Source organism: Etheostoma spectabile, chromosome 5, assembly GCF_008692095.1.
Source record: "Etheostoma spectabile isolate EspeVRDwgs_2016 chromosome 5, UIUC_Espe_1.0, whole genome shotgun sequence".
Taxonomy (NCBI): Eukaryota; Metazoa; Chordata; class Actinopteri; order Perciformes; family Percidae; genus Etheostoma; species Etheostoma spectabile.
In genome coordinates this window covers 23,091,329-23,112,255 of record NC_045737.1, presented here as the reverse complement: position 1 = coordinate 23,112,255, position 20,927 = coordinate 23,091,329, and the positions used below count along the sequence as shown (strand labels likewise).

Below are 20,927 nucleotides of genomic sequence, written 5' to 3'. Positions count from 1 at the left end.
GCTCGCACGCATGTACACCCGCGCTCAGGCACGCGCACTCACAGGGGCCAATGGCGGAATTTAGTTGTTTGAATTTTGTAGCCTGCACATGGTCTGTTTCACTATTAGTGAGCGACATTAGATGATTTATTTAGGCTGTTGTAAAGGGGCATGCTGAGTCTTGTCATATTGACGCAGGTTTCATAATAGCCTCGATCCCCAATGAGAAGTCTCTGTTATGTAGGCTAATATTGATATTATAATGAGTGCAATGTTTTAAAATTCCTATGGGGATTATTGTGATTGCCATAAAATGGCTAAATACAGTAGCATGCCTGTGAACTATATTATATTGTGTTCTACTGTCCACATGGTGAACGTTTCTAAATCAAGACTGTACAGAGGTGGAAGTATTTAGCCGTGGAAAACAGAAACAATGCTGTTTAAAGAAATTCAGACAGATTTTAAGTTTTCACACCCTGAGGGTCTGTGGGAAGCAAACAGCTACATCATCTTGTGTTACATTCAAGTTCATTTTGTCCACAATGCTAACTCTAAAAATAAAATAAAATCCAACATCATTTCCTGCTGCCATAATTTCATAACCACTATTGATGTACATTGATTGTTATGTGCATGTATTCAAGGCCACGAACTAACTTCTCTATAAAGATCATTAAGCTCGTCAATGTGGAATCTACTGCAGTCCGTATACCCAGAGCCAACCACACAGGTTCTCTGCATCTGCAATATTGCATGCTTTTTTAAGGTATGTAAAAACTAAAAACATCATCACGATAAGAATCCCTGTCCTGATCCCTTCTCAGATAACACCTCAAACTATTTTAATGTTGTTTTAGCACCTCTCTTGCTAGTGCAACAGATTGATAACTGCTTCTTCACACTGTCCCCACACAGTCCTGTTTCAAGTGGAGGCTGTACAAGAGAACAGTAATAGCTGTTTGTCTGAGAGAGAGCGAGAGAGGCAGAATAACTTACCACAAACAACAACAGCTCTGTGGGTGTTTACTTGACACAGAAACACCTGTGTCAAGTCACTCAAGACGATGCATATGGGCACATGTTTTTCAGAGAAAAGCCAGAATGCTGAAAAAGAATTGGGGGAATAGTATTGCAGGACTGAATGTTTTGCCTTGAATGAGCAACTATTCGAAATATTGAAACATGGTATGGCTGTTGTACCTCTCCCCTCTTGCAATCTCTACTACTGTCACTCACATTTTGATTTTCCTTTTAACTGGCGTTGTTTTGACGGAAGGAGAGAGAAAAACATTTTTTAAATGCTCAATGTCTAGACAGTTGAGCATTGTTTAGACAATTGAGCACTGTGTGACATGACGTTGTTGGGCTTTTTTGACAGTGTGTCCACCAGTTTATTTATGATTGATAAGTGACAAGTTGATGGGTTTAAGGGCATTCAGCCCAATCGAGTGTGGCCGGAGAAGCTTGTCCAATCTAGAAAGGAAGAATACCTCTCATGGAAAAAGGGAACATGGTTTCTAAAACATGGTTTCTGCCACAGAACACATAAACAAACAGAAAGCAGATGAGTTTTGACCGTCTATGGTGATAAGGTACAAGAACAGATAACATGTTCCAAACATTTTTGAAACATTATCTTGCTGTTTCCTGAAATATTTGAATGCCCTTTGATCACTTCTTTTATTCAGTACACTCTGTCAACTGTTTGGACTCCCATCTTGTGTCCATTTACACAATACATAGTAACTTGATTCAGACATGTCCATATTTGGATTGAGAGAGAGAGTCATTACATAAGGCATTTTTTGAGTGGTTCTTGTGGGAAAATTGTAAATAGTTTTATGTGTCACTGCCAGTGTAAATCAATATAGTACCGTGCCCTATTATGAAGGAATTGTTTCCCTGCTGTAACCACACAACGTCCTAGCCATGTTTAATAGTGGCGAGCAGTTGTCCCTCTGTGTTTTTAAGCCCATTGCCGGTTTTGGGGTGATTTATTTGTGTTGACAAAAAAACTCTCACTTTAACAGACCTTTAATATCCTCTGCTGTGCAGTGAGGCTTGAAAGTACATTACAACAACAGTCAGCCAGAACAGAGAAATACATGGTGGCTTCACACATTGTTCAGTCGTGTTTTAAAGGAGGTGAAGTAAGAAAGAAAGAAAGAAAGAAAAAAAGAAAGAAAAAAAGAAAGAAAGAAAGAAAGAAAGAAACTAATACACTCAAGGAAACTATGACTTTGTTTTGTGACATTAATAAGAAAATAATGTCAAAAGAATTTGTAAATTTTTAAACCTACATCGAGCTGCTGTGAGAGGGGTCTTTATGTTGTGCAACCAGGCTAGGAAAGTTAGTCATAGGCCCTTGTTTGAGTCCAAGAAGTGCCAGGAAATTATTGTTAAAATGAGTTATGGAAAAGAGTAAAATAAAAATATAAATAAAACCCATTTAACATTGACTGTGAGTATAGCACAGATTAAATTAAGTTATGACATTCATAGAAATTGTTTCATTTTGTGCGCAGCAAAGGGTTTATTGTTTATTAATGGTATCATGTTGTGAGTTCTAGTGGGACGTGTCTGAACCTATAAGAAAGCTGGATCACAATAAAATAAATATTTAAAAACATAAAATAAGAGGCAGACCAAATTAAGATCACATCCATGTTGAATATTTAAATTAAGCTCGCAAAAATGAGTTATAGTTGTTATAGTTTGTCTTCTACTTGACATCAGTGCTGACAGTAAATGTTGAAATGTAAACGCTGTCGTACTGTAATAGTATTGATTTAAATTGGCATAGAAGGCCAAAAAGAGCTTGACAATAACTCATTCATTAAGAATAGTAAAATCACTACTCCCTGAATTCTTTTAGTGAGCGAAAAGGTCAAACATTTTCCAGATGATGTCATAGATAAAGGAGATGCAGTATATATAGATAATGGTGACATAAAGGATATATTGATAGTGGCAATGTTGTAAATATTAACACAACCACATTTGTACGTACATTTCACATGTGTTACTCTAAAATTAGATCAAGGTCTGTCAGGGATTAATGTATGTTTATACCTCACCTTTGGAGTAAGCAGTGGTGAAAGAAGTATTCACATCCTATACTTCAGTAAAAGTACTAATACCACACTGTAAAAATACTCTGTTACAAGTCCTGCATAGAAAATGTAAAATATGTAAGTATCATCGGGAAAGTGTACTTAAAGTATTAAAAGTTAAAGTACTCAATACAGAAAAACCCTCACAATTTAGAAACTGAAAACAATCAAAACAGTTCCATCACTCAACTAATCAATTCAGCTGCACTTGTGTTCCTATATATTGTTGGGTAGTTTCATTTATAATAAAACATTGCATTTTATAAACTACATTGTTTTGTGTGCAAACATCTTAATTTGTAAAGTAATTAAAACGGCCACTATAATTGTAGTGCAATGGTGGCCTAGAGCTTAGAGAAGCATGTTTGGGACTAGGACTTTGCCCAGACCAACAGACCGAGACCAAAAATCTGGGTGGAAAAGTAAAAGTCCCTCGTCCCTCCCTCATTACCACCACTGAGTTGTCCTTGAGCAAGGCCCTTTAGCCCAACCGCTTGCAAATGAGAAATGGTTCTCAAGTGACTTATCTGGAATTACTAAAGGTTTATAAAAAAAAAAAAATGTAGTTAAGTAAAAATTAAAATATTTCTCTCTGAAATGTAGCGGAGTAGAAGTACAGTAGAAAGTGTTTATAAGTAGTATACTAACTACAAGTACCTCAAATGTTTACTTGAGTAAATGTACTTTGTTACATTCCGTCACTGGGTGTATCAAAAGATGAAAAGATTTACAGTCACTACCCCAAACCCCTAAGGCTATGGGAATGGTCTGTATCAAAACATATAGTGCTAGTCATGTATTAGTTTGTATAAATACCAATATGTCAGGCAGTGCAAAGGATCCTTGGATCCTGTGTGTGTGTGTGTGTTTGTGTGTGTGTGTGTGTGTGTGTTTGGTTGAATGCAACATAATTGATATACCAATTAAATCAAAGCTGTATACATGCAAGTTTTTTAAATTGCAATATTTGATTTCACTGTGATTTGTATGTAATTGTATGAATGATTTATGATTTTGACGTGATGGGTGATGATGCAATATGTATTTTGTTTGCTATCAATAATAATGTGTATGAGAAAGAATGAAACGAGAAATAATCTAAAACAGGAAAGAACAAAAATATAAATACATGTAAAATGTAATCACAACTGTCTGCTTAATTAAATGTTTGATCTGCCGGTAACACTTTACAATAAGGTACACAAAAAATAGGTAGTTAATGATTAACAAATGATTAGATATTGTTTTTCAGACTGGTAGTTACTGTTTTTTGAATAAGTTAGTTAATGATTAGTTACTGATTGACTGTGATTCAAGCACTAATGATTAGTTAACAGTAACTAACCATATGTTACTCATTCAAAATAACAGTAACTACCAGCCTGAAAAACAGTAACTAATCTTTTTTTTTTGTATACCTTATTACAAAGTGTTACCAATCTGCCCACTGTTCACACCCCTCATATGGCAGCAAACGTATTCCAGGATTTTTATGGTCTGAAAAGCTAACAGCTAACCATACAAAATTTAAACATGGCAGAGGTCTAATACATCATCTAAAATCAAACAGGCATGATCAATATGTGCCGCTTCATTTTTCCTCCAACCCCTCTCTCATTGCAACCCTGAATCCATACACATTGTGTACATGGAGGTACTCATTAAGCGAAGGACAATCTCCCCTGCAACATTACAACCCCGTTCAAGAACCAAGTCGAAGTGATCCTTGACACCGTCACTGCAACACGCTCCTATAAATCCCCTGAGGCTCTAAATAACCCTGGCCAAGAACAAATGCCACAATGCCTCAGGCACTCGTATATGACAAACATCCCCCATCAGTTGAACAGATCCCATCGGACACAGAAGCTCACCTTGATGCTCCTCTGTTAAATGTGACTTTTGGGAGCAGCTGCAACACTGCGTAATAAAGAAAAACTAAATCCACATACTGTCAAACTTAAGAGGTAACCATAGTGTCAAACCCACAGAGCATTGTGACCAAACTCTGCAGTTCCCCTTTACTCTACTGTACAAATGAGCTATATCCTCTTTCTCAGCTCATTGGTTTATTTTTCCGGCCCACAGATGAACCGATCTGCGCCTGGCGGTGATAACTAAACACTAATGTTGCTCCATATCTGCTGGATGTGAAGCTGAGGCCATGTTTACACGGAAACGATCTGAAGAGAAAACGCAAAAGTGGCGTTGCATTATCACTTTTTATTCCGCGTTTAGACAAGGGTTTTTTGGGGGGGGGGGGAATCTGTGTGCATATGGTGACATTACATAAAAAATATTTTAGATAACAGGAGACTTCTGTAGCCTACTCCGTAACAACAGACTACCTGAATGCCTCTCCACACCACTGTCTTCAGACTTTTGCGTTTTTACCCTTTAGATGGGAATGCAACGGTGGAGCGTTTTTTAAGATTTCCCCTCTGTTGGGTGTTTTCACTTTTTTGCATTCTTAAGCCCCAAAAATGCTGTCGCCATACAGCCAAAAGGCACATGTGATGAAAATATTTGTACGTTTTCACCCAACAAAATCTTTCTCCACACAAACAAATAAAAACACACATCGTGGTTTATGTTAAATATGTGTCACACAGAGGCAAATTAAATGTTAAACAATGGTCCACATTCTCTCTCTTCCTCTTGCTCAAAAGGTGCTTCTCGTTCTTGTGTAAACAGGGCCTAAATAAGTAGTTATGGGTTGCCAGACCTTCCTCCACAGCGCTGCGGAGGAAGTCCTGGCTAGTCCATACAGCATTTCAAGATGGGAGAAAAAACGTGCTCTGGTGCTCTGGTGCTCTGGTTTATTGGCATTTCTTTAAACCAATCCCAATCTTCATGGGCGGCGTTATGAGCCGGACGGAGCCACTGTGCTCTTGCAAAATAGCCTCAGGAAGGAACTTGTTTTGGTGAAATGTGTGCTTGTTCAAAAGTTGTTTTAGTCATGCAAAAAAAAAAAAAAAAGATATTCTAGCTACCTGTCTGGATTTACTTTGCAGAGATCTGAGGAGCACGTAACCATAGTCCTCAGAAATCAGAGTTTAAAATTCCAGCACAAAGAAAGTGGAAGGTAGCGAACATCCGGTGTAATTTCTGGACTGGAGCAGTTCTGGAAGTGGAACATCTTAGATATAGACTATTAAATATAGACTCTGCAAGAATAAGTGAACAACCCCCTTAAACTCTAAAGCAATTCCCATCACTGACAGCAAAATTCTCCACATATGTTTTCAAGTCACTACCAAAATGGAATCTCAGTGTTAGTTTTGGACTGTAAAGTCTGCCAAATATGAAATGAAACAAAGCATATAATACAATTATTTAATTGTTGGTATGTGCTACTTCAATAATTAAATTTAGTATAGTGGAATAAGCTGATTTAAATGAGAGGAAAGAGAAAAGAGCAATAGAGAGAGAGAGAAGAGCGAGAAAGAGACTTGAGATTGGGGTTTATTAAAACACAATTGCATTATCAGACCAAAAGTTAGAATCAATCCAGTGTGCATTAGCCCCACTGACCCTCCTCCTTTAATTCATATAAACGTTCTGAGTGTCCTTCCTTCTTTCTAAAGCCACATAAGTATTCTAATCAGCTCCAGTCACATCTGTATGCTCAGAAAAACAATTATTTTTGCCCCCTCAATTTTCCCCCTGGGTTCCTCTGTGTCAGCGTATGATTCAGAATTTACACTATAACATTGTCACAGCAAATAAGACGGTGGATGTCACACCCCAAAATAGCCCTCATAGCCCATTGGGCAAGAGGTGAAAACTTAATTCAGAAGCAGCATAACGCGATAGAGGGAGAGTTGCTATTGATCGACAAAAGCTGTGTTCAATATGAGTCCAGACCCACTGACATTTGACAGATGTGACCAACCACCCACTCAGGTTCTTGGCCACAGTTTAGCTGTATCCCAATTCAAATGTGATCAACCATAAGTCCCATTCTACTTTGCATCATAGCAAGTGTTAGTGAGGATGGCGGTTACTAGGGTTACTGTGCACGGCTGTTTCTGAAAAGCTTATGAAATAGCACAGAAAAATGCATACTGATCATGCTATTATGAGTATAATGTAAATGAATCATTTCATGTCTCATTTTACATTGCTTACGATATTTCATTAGCAGTGCAGGCAATTTGTACATGACGTAGACCAAACCAAATTTGGAGAGCAGCTGTGAAAGCCCAGTCCGGCTTTGCCATCAGGTCTCTGCTTGCTTTCTTGTACAATGCTTTCCACTGTGGGTCATGCCAGAAAAATAAAAGGTATGATCCACCCTCTGTCTTTTTTTTTTTTTTTTTACAAGAAGCCATAAAGTTGTTGCCACTCCTTTCACCGTCTTTAAATGAGCAGTGACGGACAAACATGTGGAAGGAATGTCCAAAACTAGTAGAAATAGGGTGACTTTACTTTTTTCTTTTTTTAGATTAATATGAACCGACAATCTTTGCAACCTGTACAGCAGACAAACTCAAGGAAGAAAAAAGCACACCGCTCTAGCTGACTTGGGAGTTACCATTATGTTCAATCAATAATTCTCAATATTTTCCCATGTAATTTCAATTAACTGGATTCCTTACTGAATTTCATACAGACTAGACATTTCAATGTCTTTCTCCAAACAGTCCCACTGTGGTACGCCATTGCAATTTCTCACAAAATGATTCATAATCACAACAAAATACACTGAGGCAGATCTGTCCAAATCCTGTGGCAGTATAAACGACCACCCACTGCTTATCATTTCAGGGGAATTATGTATCAGCCGGTGGCTGCCATACTAAGACGTTTTGGCAGGCTTCATCAAACAGCGGTGGAAAGAAAATTGATTGCTCGCCTCACAATCACAGAGCAGCCCCAGCGAAATTGCACCTGCCAGTATACACCTTAGTCACTTTACAACCCCTCCATTCCATGTATGAATCACAGAGCGGGGAGTGTGTGTATTATAAAGTAGACAGTTCATTTCACACTGCTCCCATTCCTTTATCTGTCCCATTTTGAATTTTGACATGCACTCTTCAGTTTCTGGCTTAGTATTGACTCTGCAGTAAAACTTAAAAAAAAAATGTAATCTAGAAAGGCTGCTCAGATTTTAGCTCTTACAGTCTAGATGCAAGTAACAGTGGTGGGACAGTTTTCTATGCCATATATTTGCTTCTCAAACCTACTAATCTACACTAAAAGTAGCAGGTAGTTGGCATGGAAACCATCTTAGATGGGGTGGTGCAGGCAGAATGAATGGCATCACTGGAGCTGTGCTTTCCCAAAATCAGTATTGTCCTCTGCCCTGCCCATTTCTTCTCTTATTATATGTATTATACAGGAGACAGGCTGTGGAGCATGGCGGCTTTCCTTTCTACTCAGTTACTCTTTTCATCATATAATGGTCACGTTCAGTAATTGTTTGAATAGAGGTTAAAGGCTTTAACAGTTGCAGGATTTGTGTAACAGGGATGCTCATAAAAGCCCAAGGGCATATAATGGTAACTGCTCCAGCCAACATCCCTTTTGGAAGTCTGTTTGTAGTATAGATTGACAGTTAATTCTGTAAATGCAGCCCACTTTGTTTTCATTTCTTTGTCATTTCTTCCCCCAGCCAGTGGCACGCCTGCTGCACAGCCTTTTCCTGATGAGAGGAGACAGTCCGCTGCTAATGTACTGGAATGCTCTACTCTTAACAATGGCAAAGACCAGGCTCTCTGTGACCTACAGGAAGGTCCAATAAAAACAAAAATCATGTTTTCAGTCTGACGTCAAATACAACAAGAGCAATTACACAAACCTTAACTCGATCGCTAATTGATTACCAGTGATTATGTCACCCTAATCAGCAAGTAATGTCTAAACATTATTAAAAATATATGTGGAGCCATTAAAAAGGGAAGTGTGCATCTGTGTGAGATATTCACTGCTAAGAAGGTTTGACACCTTATATTAGAAAATAAAATCACAGAATAATTAGAATTTTCACAATAAAAGTCAGTAATCAAGATGTGTTTTTCTCTAGTAAACCAACACCTGTATGGGTACCATTAGCAAATTGAAATCAAACAAATGAAATGGAAGTATCACTTTTAGCAATAGCTTTATTGTCTGTCACTGGTTTATTTTTCTGTGTTATGTTCGTTGCATGACCATGACCATTGCAACACTGTTGATAATTGCAAAAAAAGTTGTGACTAAGGCTGCAACTAACAATTATTTTCATTATCTATTAATCTGCAAATAATCATCTCCATAAACCAACTAACCACTTGGTCTATAAAACTTCAGAAAAAAACTTCAGAAAAATTACCAATCACAATTTCCCAAGGTGACATGTCTTTAAAAATACTTAACAATTAACTGCAATGAATTGATCATGGACAGTTATTTTCATGCCGACTGGCTAATCAAGACCATAACTTTGATGGAGTTGCATGCAGTGTCACAGCAGTGTGCATGTTTGCTGTTCAGGGAGCAGCAATAGACTCTATTACTGGCAGCATCTATAATGGGAATTTCTTCAGCCACATGACAGATTTGTCAGGAGGAAACAAGTTATGATTTGCTATTTAAAAAAAGGGCATTTCTGCACCCAAGACAAAAAGCCAGGAGAGCTCTCCCCCTTCATTTCCCCATGTCCACTCCACTGCAATGTGTGTTAGACTGGAAAATAAATCAAGTGATGGATTATTTCAACAGTGTTTTGCAAGTGGAAAAATCTCTACTCTTCGTGTCAGGAAATGATAAATGCAAATTGAGTTCTTGGCGGAAGATGAATGAGATTGTAAAAACTAAGCAATATGGAAGTCTCAATTTTTATAAAAAGAGCATCATGGCTGGCTGCCTTAAAAAATCTATTTGGCAACTTCATGCAGTTATCAAACAGTGAAAAATCAATCTGTAAAAGTGTTTGATCAGATGGAGAACAAATATTGGTGGGTCAAAAATGATAAGTTCAACAAACAGTTGGCAAGAATGATAAATAACTACTTTAGACGTGAAACATCAAAGTTCTTTTAGAACTAGTAATAACATATTGTGCTCCATTACAAGTTAATATTAAGTACAGAAGTATTCTCTATCAAATCAAATGTATAATGTAAATAACTGAAATAAAAGTAGATGTTTCATTATTTGTGCAAAAAAATGCATGCATTGTTGGAACGTATCTAGTTCAGGTGGTTTAACTGCTGTGTTATTAATTAGTCTGTGTGGAAATTGAAAAATGCTAAATCTAAATAAAATAAAATCTGTACGCCTGAAAAGTAGGGTAGAGGTGTAAAGTTATACAAAAATGCAAATAGCCAACTAAAGTAAAGATCCAGTGCCTCAAATCTGTACTGTACAGTCCAGAGTAAATGCACTGTCAACCTGTGATGCTGGTGGTCTGACCAGTTAGAAATGACCTTTGAGACATTTGAGAAGGAAACAGCATCCTCTTGTGTTTACAGAAATAGTCACACGACATTGTTTAAACATTGTTTAAATGTTTAAATGTTGTTTACTAAATACTCATTTATCAATAGACATAATCAAAAACTAAACTAGGGAGGAAAAAAATAATTGCTCATTCTACAAAAACAGTATTATGTTAAAAGACAAACTGAAACGGTCATTTTAGTTTAAGACGTCTCCGATTGACTCTTTCTTAGAAACTGGGCGGGACAATACGACAGAAGTGACCAATAGCGTGTGAGCTTACTGCCTGACAGCAAAAAGTAAACAGACTTGTTTTGGGCTGTCAACAATAAAAAAAAAATCAAAAAAAAAAATCACGCGATTGCTGTAGCTGTAGTCATTCCACGAAAGGAATTGGTGTTATTTTGACTAGCTAAACTCTTAACATAAAACGGTTTGTATTTGATGAAACACGACGATATTTTCGAGCAGTCGTTGTGTTTCAGTGTCTAGCTTCAAGTGTCTAGCTTTCTGTTTTTATAGTGCGTTACAGCAGCTTGCAGGCTAACCATCCGATAGCTTAGCTAGCTTATGCTCTTCACGGTTACAACCAACTTAACGTTAGCGGACAGCGCTGTTGCAGCTAGCCACTCGAAGGAAGGGTGTAGCAATGTATGTTATTGACGTTATACTTTCACATCTTTGTAATTGCTTTGTAGATTAAGTTATGCCATAAGTTGCGTGTGTTACTTACACATCTGCAGCGTTACGTTATAAAGTGACATTTCAAGCAACCGTAACCACCCTTCTTTAGCCGCTATAGCTGCCCAGCCTATTCCTACTTTTCCTGTATATTTCTCTACAAGCCAACAGCCGAGTGTGGCTTATATTAACAACAATGTGAAGGAATACTTAGAGTGGTGTTAGTAGTAGACAGATAAAGGTGATGAAGCCTGAACATCAATACCCTGCCATGGCCGAGGAAGGAAAGCGGAGTCCTATAGGAGGACGCGCAGGCCGGCTGAGCCGACAGACCTACAAAAGTTCAGCCCATTTCTGCAGCCTGCTGGACGGCCTGCTGGCTCTCAGAGAAAGTGGCATCCTCTTTGATGTCGAGCTGATGGTGGAGGGTCGAGCCATCAAAGCCCACCGTATACTTCTGGCAGCCTCTTGCGATTATTTTAGGTAAAACTCACAGCAGGCCGGACTTCCTTGTTGCTTTACTTTCAGTTTAGTTATTATTCACTTACATTTTTCTTTAGAGCAACACAGTATTTATATATACCATTGTTATGACCATGCTCCCATGCCACAAAAAACACACCAGTTTTACTAAAATATACTTCCAAATCAGACAAAATTAAATGATTATTAAAAGGTGTGTGGTGTGGTTGTCAGTATAGTCAGTGGTGTAAGTGTGCATGAGTGATGGATGCATGGATGTGTGTGTAAAATGCAAACAAAGCACAAGGCTTAAAGTTCTCAGGCACCATGCCTGAAGTCAGGCATGGAGCATTTCCTCCAGGGCAGCATGTCAGACTCACGTATGGTTTCTTGCTTTAACCCCTGCAAAGCATAAAGTTAACCCATAATAACATACCCGGACCACCAAAGAAACAGAGCTGGAACAGCAGCAGGCCGGCAGCGAGACAACACACTATTGCTGCGGCCAGACTTAAATAACCTGGAAAAACTCAGGAGTTCCAGGTTACCCTAATAGACACCTGTAGATTCAGCACAGATCAATTAAGTAAACACAGCAGGGTCATCACACCATTGACCACGGCTAGAGTCAAGCTGATTCACAAAACTTTTGCACCTTTCATGGGACCCGAGAGCCAAGGTTTTTTTTCTGAGTTTTAGCTTAAACAAAGTTTGACATTTATTTACATTGTCATATGATCAGTAATCAGTAGTGGTGTGCACATTTAGGTTCACTTTGTTGTTTGTTTTTACATGTCTGCTTCCGTCATGACCAAAGATAACATAGCTTTGGTGGACAACAACATTAAGTAGGTGACACAGATACAAGCGCTGGGGTCTCCAATCAGCCAGCACGATACGTGACATAGACAAGTGATACTCATAGGTTTATTGAGTCATGTGAAGTCAAGTGTAATGGTTTGTAGCTTACTGTGCAGGGGTGGAGGGAGATGCTTCTGCATTGTGCCAGTAAACCAGAGCCGTACTCTTGGTAGGTAGCCCTATAATCCCATTATAAGGCTAAAAGTAGGAAAAGATAATGCACTAACATCCCTTCACAGAGATGCTTTTACTGTGTTGGGTGTGCCTCGTACCTACAGTCGAACTGAATAACAACTGAGGCTCCCTATATTGGACAAAGATTTGGTTAAAGCATGTGAAGGTTTTGTGATGGGTACAGAAATCTCAGCGTCAGGGGCATTATATTTATATTCCTTACTTTTCAGGTGATTTCTTGGCTTAACACTAGACTTTTCCTTTGGTATTTTGTCTTTAGTGGACAGCTCATAATGAGAGGAAACAAAGCAAGGTGCTTCTTCTGCATGATATCCATGCAGCTAACTGGGGTTATTGTGGCCATGTGGTATGCATCTTATTGTCACTAGGCCACCAGGTAACCCCAACTTAAGCCATTCAACAATATCTTACTCCCTGTTTTCCACTAGGGGAATGTTTGCTGGAGGCCTTCGCGAGACACAGCAAAAGGAGATCCCAATTCATGGAGTATCTTACATGGCCATGAAAAAAATACTCGACTACATCTACACTTCAGAGATCGAGTTAGACCTGGAGTGTGTGCAGGAAGTCCTGATAGCCGCCACACTAGTACAGGTAAACTCTTTGTTGTTGTTTTGCTAGGCTATATCACGTTGTTTGTTGTTGTATTTCCATTAGTTAATCTGTGTCCTTTTGTGTTTTAAAGCTTGAGATTGTCATCGAATTTTGCTGCGATTTCCTTTTCTCCTGGCTGGACGAGAGCAACATTTTAGAGGTTCACAACTTAGCTGATCTCTACGGACTGCAACAACTTAATGCCAAGATCCACTCCTACATCCTCAGGAACATTCAGACTTTGTCTCGCTCCGAAGTGTATCGAGAACTGCCCCAAGATAAAGTATTCAACGCGCTGTGCAGTGACGAGCTTCACGTGAACACTGAGAACGAGGTGTACGAGGCGGCTCTTCACTACCACTTCAGTCCGTTGCAGGTGGAAACTGACCAGGTGTACTTGCAGGTCAGTCCCAAGGTGTGTCTGCATTTTATACTCATTTCTTCATCTCCATCAGATACTCACTATATATACCGGCTTACTTTAATGGGGCTTTCACACATGCCTTAAGTAGTTCAGTCAAATCGCACTAGAGTTGATTTTCCCCCTTGGTGCAATTTGTTTGGGCAAGTGGGAATGCAGCAATTGCACTTGGATGCGCTCCAAAAGCGGACCAAACAAGTGTCCCGAGACCTACTTGATGAGGTGGTCCCAGTACACTTTCAATCAAACTCTGGAGGGGTTCGTTTGGGGTGAGAACGTGATCCGACCTCAAACCTTACCAGCTGCGGTACGTGTACTCTGTAGCTCCTGTAGTCAGGTGTGCTTTGTAATCTGCGGCAGAACATGCAAACTGTAGCAGCTTGCAATGTGTCTCTCACAGAAATAGACTGCGGTCAAGATCGCAGACACTAGCATTTCCGTGGTTGAACAAACCAGCTCCCTCTAAAGTTGAAGACAGACACCGGCACAGCAGAGCGAAGTCTCTGTGACAGTCTATTAATTAAATTGAAGTGAGCTGGTTTGACCATAGAGATGTGAGAAATTTGCACTATTCCAGTATACAGGACCTTCTTCCTGTATTTACTTCCTTAGCGTAGTGAACATTCTTGCGTTGTTTGTAGTGACACATTTTGGTACGCTTGGATTTTTCTTTGTGTGAAACGAAACTGAACCAAGGGGAAATCGCTCCAAGTCAACGGATTTGGACCAAAGCAAACAAACCTATAGGTGTGAAAACGCCCTTACTGTGCTTTAGTTGTACTCACACACAGATTTATAAGCCTGAATTCAATCAACCAATCAATCAATTAATATAACTTTTTGACCCAAAGGACAATCTCAAGATGCTTGATGCTGTGCGTTTCTGCCTAATTGAGAAGCAAGTGTTGCAGAGGCTGCATGGCAGACTGCAGCAATGTCCACTCAAGGATTGTGTGTCAGCCGCACTGCGATACCATGAGCAGGAGATCTGGCAGCCCGTCCGGCAGAGTCCTCTCACCCAGCCACGGTCCACCTTCCACTGCATATTGGGCTTTGGGGGGATGTTCAGCTCCAGCTCCCTCACAGAAAGCGAGCATTTGTTTCAGGTGTTCCACCCCAGCTGGGGGGAGTGGAGGACTCTCACTGCAGCTCACGCCCCCCGAATGTCCAACCAGGGCATCGCTGTGCTCAACAACTTTGTGTATCTGATTGGAGGAGACAAGAACACCAGTGGATTTCGTGCAGAGACCCGCTGCTGGAGGTGAGATCCCATCAGCCACTATGTTCATAAAAGAATAATCTGTCAAATATATATTTTAATACACATCATTTTATGTTATACAAATAACATAAAAATTTAAGTTTTGTTTCTTTACGGAAAGAATGTGACTGGAATATTTAATGAGCAAAGGGGTTTAACTGTTGAAAAACAAGCCAGTGGTTTCTACTGGACAAACTTTGTTATGACGTCATTTTGTTTCTTAACTACGGCAAACATATCTTTGGAATTTTCAACTGCAGTCACTGCAGTTCCCTATCATCTGACATATTGTATTTGCAATAAGCTAATATTGGCTGATATGTAAGCTCTGGTCTATAGAATCCCAGACAAAAGTTTCCTTTGTCAACAGGTTCTCAGATTGCTTGCTTTGTCTGACCAGCTGTTCAAAATCCCCCAAAAATTCAGCTTACGCTGATATAAAACAGACTAGAACTGAAAGCAGTCATGACGTGGTCCAAGCCTCCCCGATGCCAGTCGCCCCTGATGACACGGGGAGCTCACAAAAACGAGAACCCAAAGTCACTGAATTTCACTAAGTGCGAGATCCAAAGTCTGTAGTGAAATGCAATAGCAAATTTCCCATTCATTTGGTATAAGGCCAAAACACATGTCAATCATTTTTGTGATGATAGCATTTACCACAATTACAGAGATATTGCCATTGCAAATTTCCCATTTAAATGCATTGAGTTATTGGCCAAAACGTGTCTATGTTCATTATAGCGCCTCCTAAAGGCGATCCTCACCAAATTTGGTACAGAGCCTCTGAGTGGGATGTTGAACAATACTACCAAGTTTTGCTCCGATACCTATTAATTGAAGATATGCTAAAGTTTGTGTTTTGTAAGCAAAATCATGTTTGACTTCTCTAGAATTTAAGGGACCTTAAATGGCACTCGGCTTGTGGTGCTCAAAGCGTAAAAAAAACACATTTGAAAAACTCAACAGCAAAGTCTCTCTCCTGAAATCATGACCCGGTTACTTAAGGTAATTAACTGACCTGGTTGTGAGCAGTTACATGTAGGAACTATTTTCTTTCTGCCAAACTCCACCCGGCAACTGTATCGCAGCACAGAAAGAAGCATACTTATGGATTTGGCTGAGCTGTAAGTGTAGTTCACCGGTACTGCTAGCTCACCTAAGCTAGCACATGCCACAGCTCAGCCGAGGAGGATGGCATTAATTGGCCTCTTGTCCAATAGCAGGCTTCCCTCTGTGCAGTTATATTTTTGGCGGGTGTAGTTTGGCAAAAAGACAATAGTTTCTACATGAAACCTCTTACAACCAGATCTGTGGATTATGTTGAGTAACCTGGTCAGGATTTCTGGAAAAAGACATTGCTGTTGAAGAATTCAAATTTTTCCAAGTGTCATCTATAATTTCATTATATTGGAGAAAAGGCACCCAATATCTCCAACACTATGCATCTCCCACCAAAACATTCTAGATTGATACTTAGAACTACAGTTAAGAAGAAAAAAATGTATTTTCAATTTTGGGGTGAACTGTCCCTTTAACACATCTATCGTGTTCCAGTAGCGTGCTCATACTCGTGGTTGGTTCATAGTTCAATTGATTATGTATATACTTTGAGCACAGCTTTTCTCCCTGCTGAATGATTTTTTTAAAGTCATATGCTTCCATCACTGTTTTGAGCCCTCTGTCCATTCTCCCCAGATACGACCCTCGTCACAACAGCTGGTGCTCCATCCAGCCTCTGCAGCAGCAGCGGGCTGACCACTGTGTTTGTGTGATGGGCGGCCATATTTATGCCATTGGAGGACGGGACTACAGCAATGAACTGGAATCAGTGGAGCGCTATGATCCACACTCCAACATGTGGGAATGGGTATCACCCCTAAAGAGAGAGGTAGGAGAAGGGTTTAAAGATGAAAACAGTGCATGTAATACTGCTACCATCCACACGATGGTGCTACATACACGTGTGTTGTTACTGGGGCTTTCCTGTTATATAGGCACTTTTTTCAATACTAGTCTAACCTTCCCTCTAGATTTACGCCCATGCAGGAGCAGTGTTGGGTGACAAAATGTACATAACATGCGGGCGCAGAGGAATGACGTACCTCAGAGAGACCTACTGCTTTGACCCTGTGGCCAATCATTGGACAGGATGTGCTGAGGGGCCGGTGGAGCGAGCATGGCATGGCACGGCTGCGGTTAATGGACGCATTTATGTTATTGGTGGAAGCAACGATGAGCGTGGATATCGCCGTGATGTCCTGAAGGTACATTGGCACAAGTCAGTGTTTAGTCTTGCTCAATGAAAGCAGTGTCTACACTGGTAAATGGTGGTCTCACAGTCTCTTTCAGTTTGAAATGGTGCCTGGTGGACATTTTTCATTTTTACACATACAGATGTTCTTGCATTTTGACATATTTCTTGTTTTTTGATTTTTCATTTGTTTTTGTATGCAAAAATGTTTCTTTTTTGCTACAGGCGCCATAACTTATATACTCTCTGTCTTACATATTTAAATGATAGAATATTCTATCTAGCTTATTGATTCTAATGTTATTTTACCTACCTACTACTATATATGTATACAATAAAGTTGCATATTAAACTGGGCCTACAATAATGTGTATGCCTTGATATATACCTTTTGAGTGCATAAAATAATATTAATATTTAAATAATTTATACAATTTTTTAAAACATCTTTTAATGTTAAAGATACATTTGGCACACTGAACTGCATCTGTAGGTGGCTACCTTGGTGACTACCTCACCTATAGGCCATTTTCTTTCGCAAATCGGCTGATTTATATTCGCTAATACTATGTTGGATTCGTGTAAGACATTTTAGTTTTTGAAAAATAACAAAGTAAAAAAAATAAAAAAGTAATACTTTGGTGGCCCCCCTGCAGTCCCGGACCCCTTGTTGAAGATCTCTGCCTTATTGAATTAATTATGAGTCAATTAATTATGAGTCAGCAGTGCCATATGACAGAAGGTATTCCTGCTTGGACAGCACTTTTATGAAACAGACACATTTGTTTCCTCTTTTCTTTTCAGGTGGCATGCTTTAACCCCGATGCCAGCTCCTGGTCTTTGCTGACCCCCCTCCCCGCGGGACATGGAGAACCCGGCATAGCTGTGCTGGACAGTCGCATTTACGTCCTGGGAGGACGCTCTCACGACAAAGGCAACAGGATGAAATACGTTCACGTGCTGAACACCGACACAGACGAGTGGGAGAATGAGACAGAGTTTAAGAAACGCGTCTCTGGCCTGGCGGCCTGCGTGGCACTCATGCCCCCTGCTGTGATCGCACAGGCCAGGAGCTGGGAGCAGCGCACCAAGGCTTCATGGGAAGACGTGGACTTGGACAACTCGGGGGACTCCAGTGAGGATTGAAGCAGCTGTTGTGAACTGAATGTCTTAGCACTGGAGACGCCCACTGGAGTAACTGGAGGATTCTGTTTTTTTTGTGTTTGCAGCATCGCTTCCTTCTTGCACGTTGACCACTTTGAGTGCCTCGGAACCAAAGTGTCATTCAGGACCTTTGCACACTTTTTTGTTACTTTTCAAATATCTTCTTAGATAATTGTACTCCGCCTATGAGTCTCTGCTAAAATGCTACTGTTTGTTGCTGATCCCTTAGAGTCATTATTACCTGTCACAGTAGCTGCCTCGGCATTAATTATCATAGAGAGACTTTCTTCCATATCTTCCAGTGACAGAAAGCAGTGAAGGCTACTGGCTATGCAATAACACGGTAATATGGAGTGCTCTCTCTCCACTCTAGCAGCTACTGGTTATTGCCAGAAACTCCAATAGAGTTATCTTCCCCTCCAAACTACTGAGTAATCATTAAGTTGTTCAATTTTAACATTGTGCCTTGTATTTGTGATTACATCCTGAACTTTTTTTGTGAAGTGTATGTTTACGTTTCCGTGTATTCTGCGGGTGGAGATGAGCCTTGGTTCTTGTGCCTCTCTCACACATCCCAATTTGTTGAATTTCTTTTTTTTTTTAAATTGATTTGTGTTTGTACGTGAATGATGAGGCTCTGGTGCATGTCTGTATGTTGCAACAGACATGTTTTCATGTCTCTAAAGGATTTCTTAACTTTTGTGGGATGAAAAACCAAACCATGGTAGTATATTTTGTTGGGTCCTTTCATTGATCTTTACTGGATAAGTTGTTCCATTACTGAATCCAAAGAGCACAATGTTGAGTAGTTTTAAAGTATTTCTATTTGTCGAGTCAAGCTTTGCTCCGTGCTTTAGCTGGTTGCCTCAGTTTATTCTTAAGCTGTTTAATAGAAGCATTCAAGAAGCTTAATGACACCCGCTCCACTGTGTATACTTTTCCTTTTCATCATTGGAAAAAAAACAAGTCTGTTTGATGAAATTGAATGATAGTTACATCTTAAGAAACATAAATGCAATGAATTCAAACAAACTGTCGCACAACATATATCCTATTCACAACCAAAGTTTTGAAATTTAATAAAGATAGTAATTTATTGCTTTTGTCACGTGTGCATGTTAGTCGGTGTCAGGGCCATATAGCTTTCATTGAGGACACATGGTGTGCATATATGTGTGTGTATATATATATATATATATATATATGTGTGTGTGTGTGTGTATGTATATATGTATTTTTTTCTTCTTCTTTTAGTTCAACAAAATAATCAAAGGATTCTGTATCTCTCCATCAGAATAGCATTCCTGGCAGCACCGAGAAGGCTTTGAAACACCACTTAGGCTTTTTTTTGTATATTTCTTTTGATCAATTTTTTTTTTGAGAAAATACACAATATGTGTATAATTCTCTTCAATATTTCATGCAATCTAGTGCTAATTACAGGGAAAATAGGAGGAGTTCTGACAGTTCAGTTTGTTGTGTTGAGTTTATAAGCACTTGTAGATTTCCAAAGAACTGCTCCATTTAAATACACCTGGCAGGAAATGTAAATAAACAGCTAACTCATTGAATCAAAAGTACATTTTCAGACACGTGTGGAGCATGTTGGGGTGAGGGCCTAGACTCATGACCTCAGCGATCCTAAAATCCTTTGCTGTGACGCTAGTTGGGATTTAGAACTTTATATCTTCACTCTGTATGAAAGTTCATGTTGCTGTAACAGAAAACCACTGATGGCTGTCTTCCTTGTTGCTGCCTCGTGTCTTTTATTCCACCCAGTCTCTACTAGTTCCTCTCCATTTGGCCCTCCACTCCATCAGCTTTATGAAGGCTGACTGCTGCTTTCCTCTCCGAGTCTGTTTCATCTACATCTGTTACCCCCCGCCAGCCCTAAGTGAGTGCCCCTGCCCCCCCCCCACCTCTCTGTTTCACACTATTGTGCCAGCCCCCACCCAGTTGTCTGGTGGGATGTGCTGACACTAGCACTGGACATCCAGGATCAACATTCTGCTGCGTTTATGCCTCTTTTCATTCTAGAGCTGTACTAATACCCCCCGGGGGGATACCTAAGACATATGTCATGCACTTAACCACGTCAGCAGCCTTTACAGGCTTCTGAGTGCAGGTCGATCTGGTGCTCTTTGCTGGACCCATTTTCAGAGCAATTAAAAGGCCCAAATTACCCATTGATGTGGAGCTATGCAGATTAAGCCCAGTGGAGTTGTGGATGTGTGTGTCAAGGGAATTTTACTAAGTGCTCACTCTCATTCTTGTTTCTCCTGCTGTGTAGAAGAGCAGGAGGCCATCAGCCTGCTTGTCTGGCAATAAGTCAAGGGAGAACAAAGAAAGTCACCTGTGGATGGAGATCTGGACTCCCTGGTGACGGACAGTATTCCTCCAGGACGTCCGTGGAGCAGACAGAGACGTACAGTAGGCAACATGACATGTACATTGAGTGCAACACGTTTGGCATCAACAAAACACGTAAAATGCTGTATATACTATTTTAGT

The 20,927-nt window shown here is 39.9% G+C and overlaps 1 protein-coding gene across 3 annotated transcripts; it reads left to right on the top strand.

The window, feature by feature from the left end:
* Window positions 1-9,011: 9,011 nt before the first annotated feature.
* On the top strand, window positions 9,012-19,379 carry klhl22 (kelch-like family member 22). 3 transcript variants are annotated; one of them, XM_032517336.1, is made up of 8 exons: window positions 9,012-9,060; window positions 11,444-11,687; window positions 13,151-13,316; window positions 13,408-13,731; window positions 14,589-14,998; window positions 16,697-16,889; window positions 17,032-17,265; window positions 18,057-18,398. In XM_032517336.1, the coding sequence occupies exons 2-8, from the start codon at window positions 11,449-11,451 to the stop codon at window positions 18,396-18,398; spliced, it is 1,908 nt and encodes a 635-aa protein (XP_032373227.1). In that variant the 5' UTR covers window positions 9,012-9,060; window positions 11,444-11,448. The 3 variants fall into 3 exon arrangements, with proteins under 3 accessions (XP_032373227.1, XP_032373228.1, XP_032373226.1); XM_032517337.1 differs by lacking the exon at window positions 9,012-9,060 and having other exon boundaries at window positions 10,849-11,687; window positions 13,408-13,719; window positions 18,057-19,379; XM_032517335.1 differs by lacking the exon at window positions 9,012-9,060 and having other exon boundaries at window positions 11,449-11,687; window positions 18,057-19,379.
* Window positions 19,380-20,927: the final 1,548 nt, after the last annotated feature.

Excerpts from the sequence above, each read along its gene's own strand:
- klhl22 (XM_032517335.1), top strand. The coding sequence starts at position 11,449 with ATGAAGCCTGAACATCAATACCCTGCCATGGCCGAGGAAGGAAAGCGG. Across the intron at positions 11,688-13,150 it reads GCCTCTTGCGATTATTTTAG|GGGAATGTTTGCTGGAGGCC; the intron begins GTAAAACTCACA and ends GTTTTCCACTAG. Across the intron at positions 17,266-18,056 it reads ATCGCCGTGATGTCCTGAAG|GTGGCATGCTTTAACCCCGA; the intron begins GTACATTGGCAC and ends TTTTCTTTTCAG.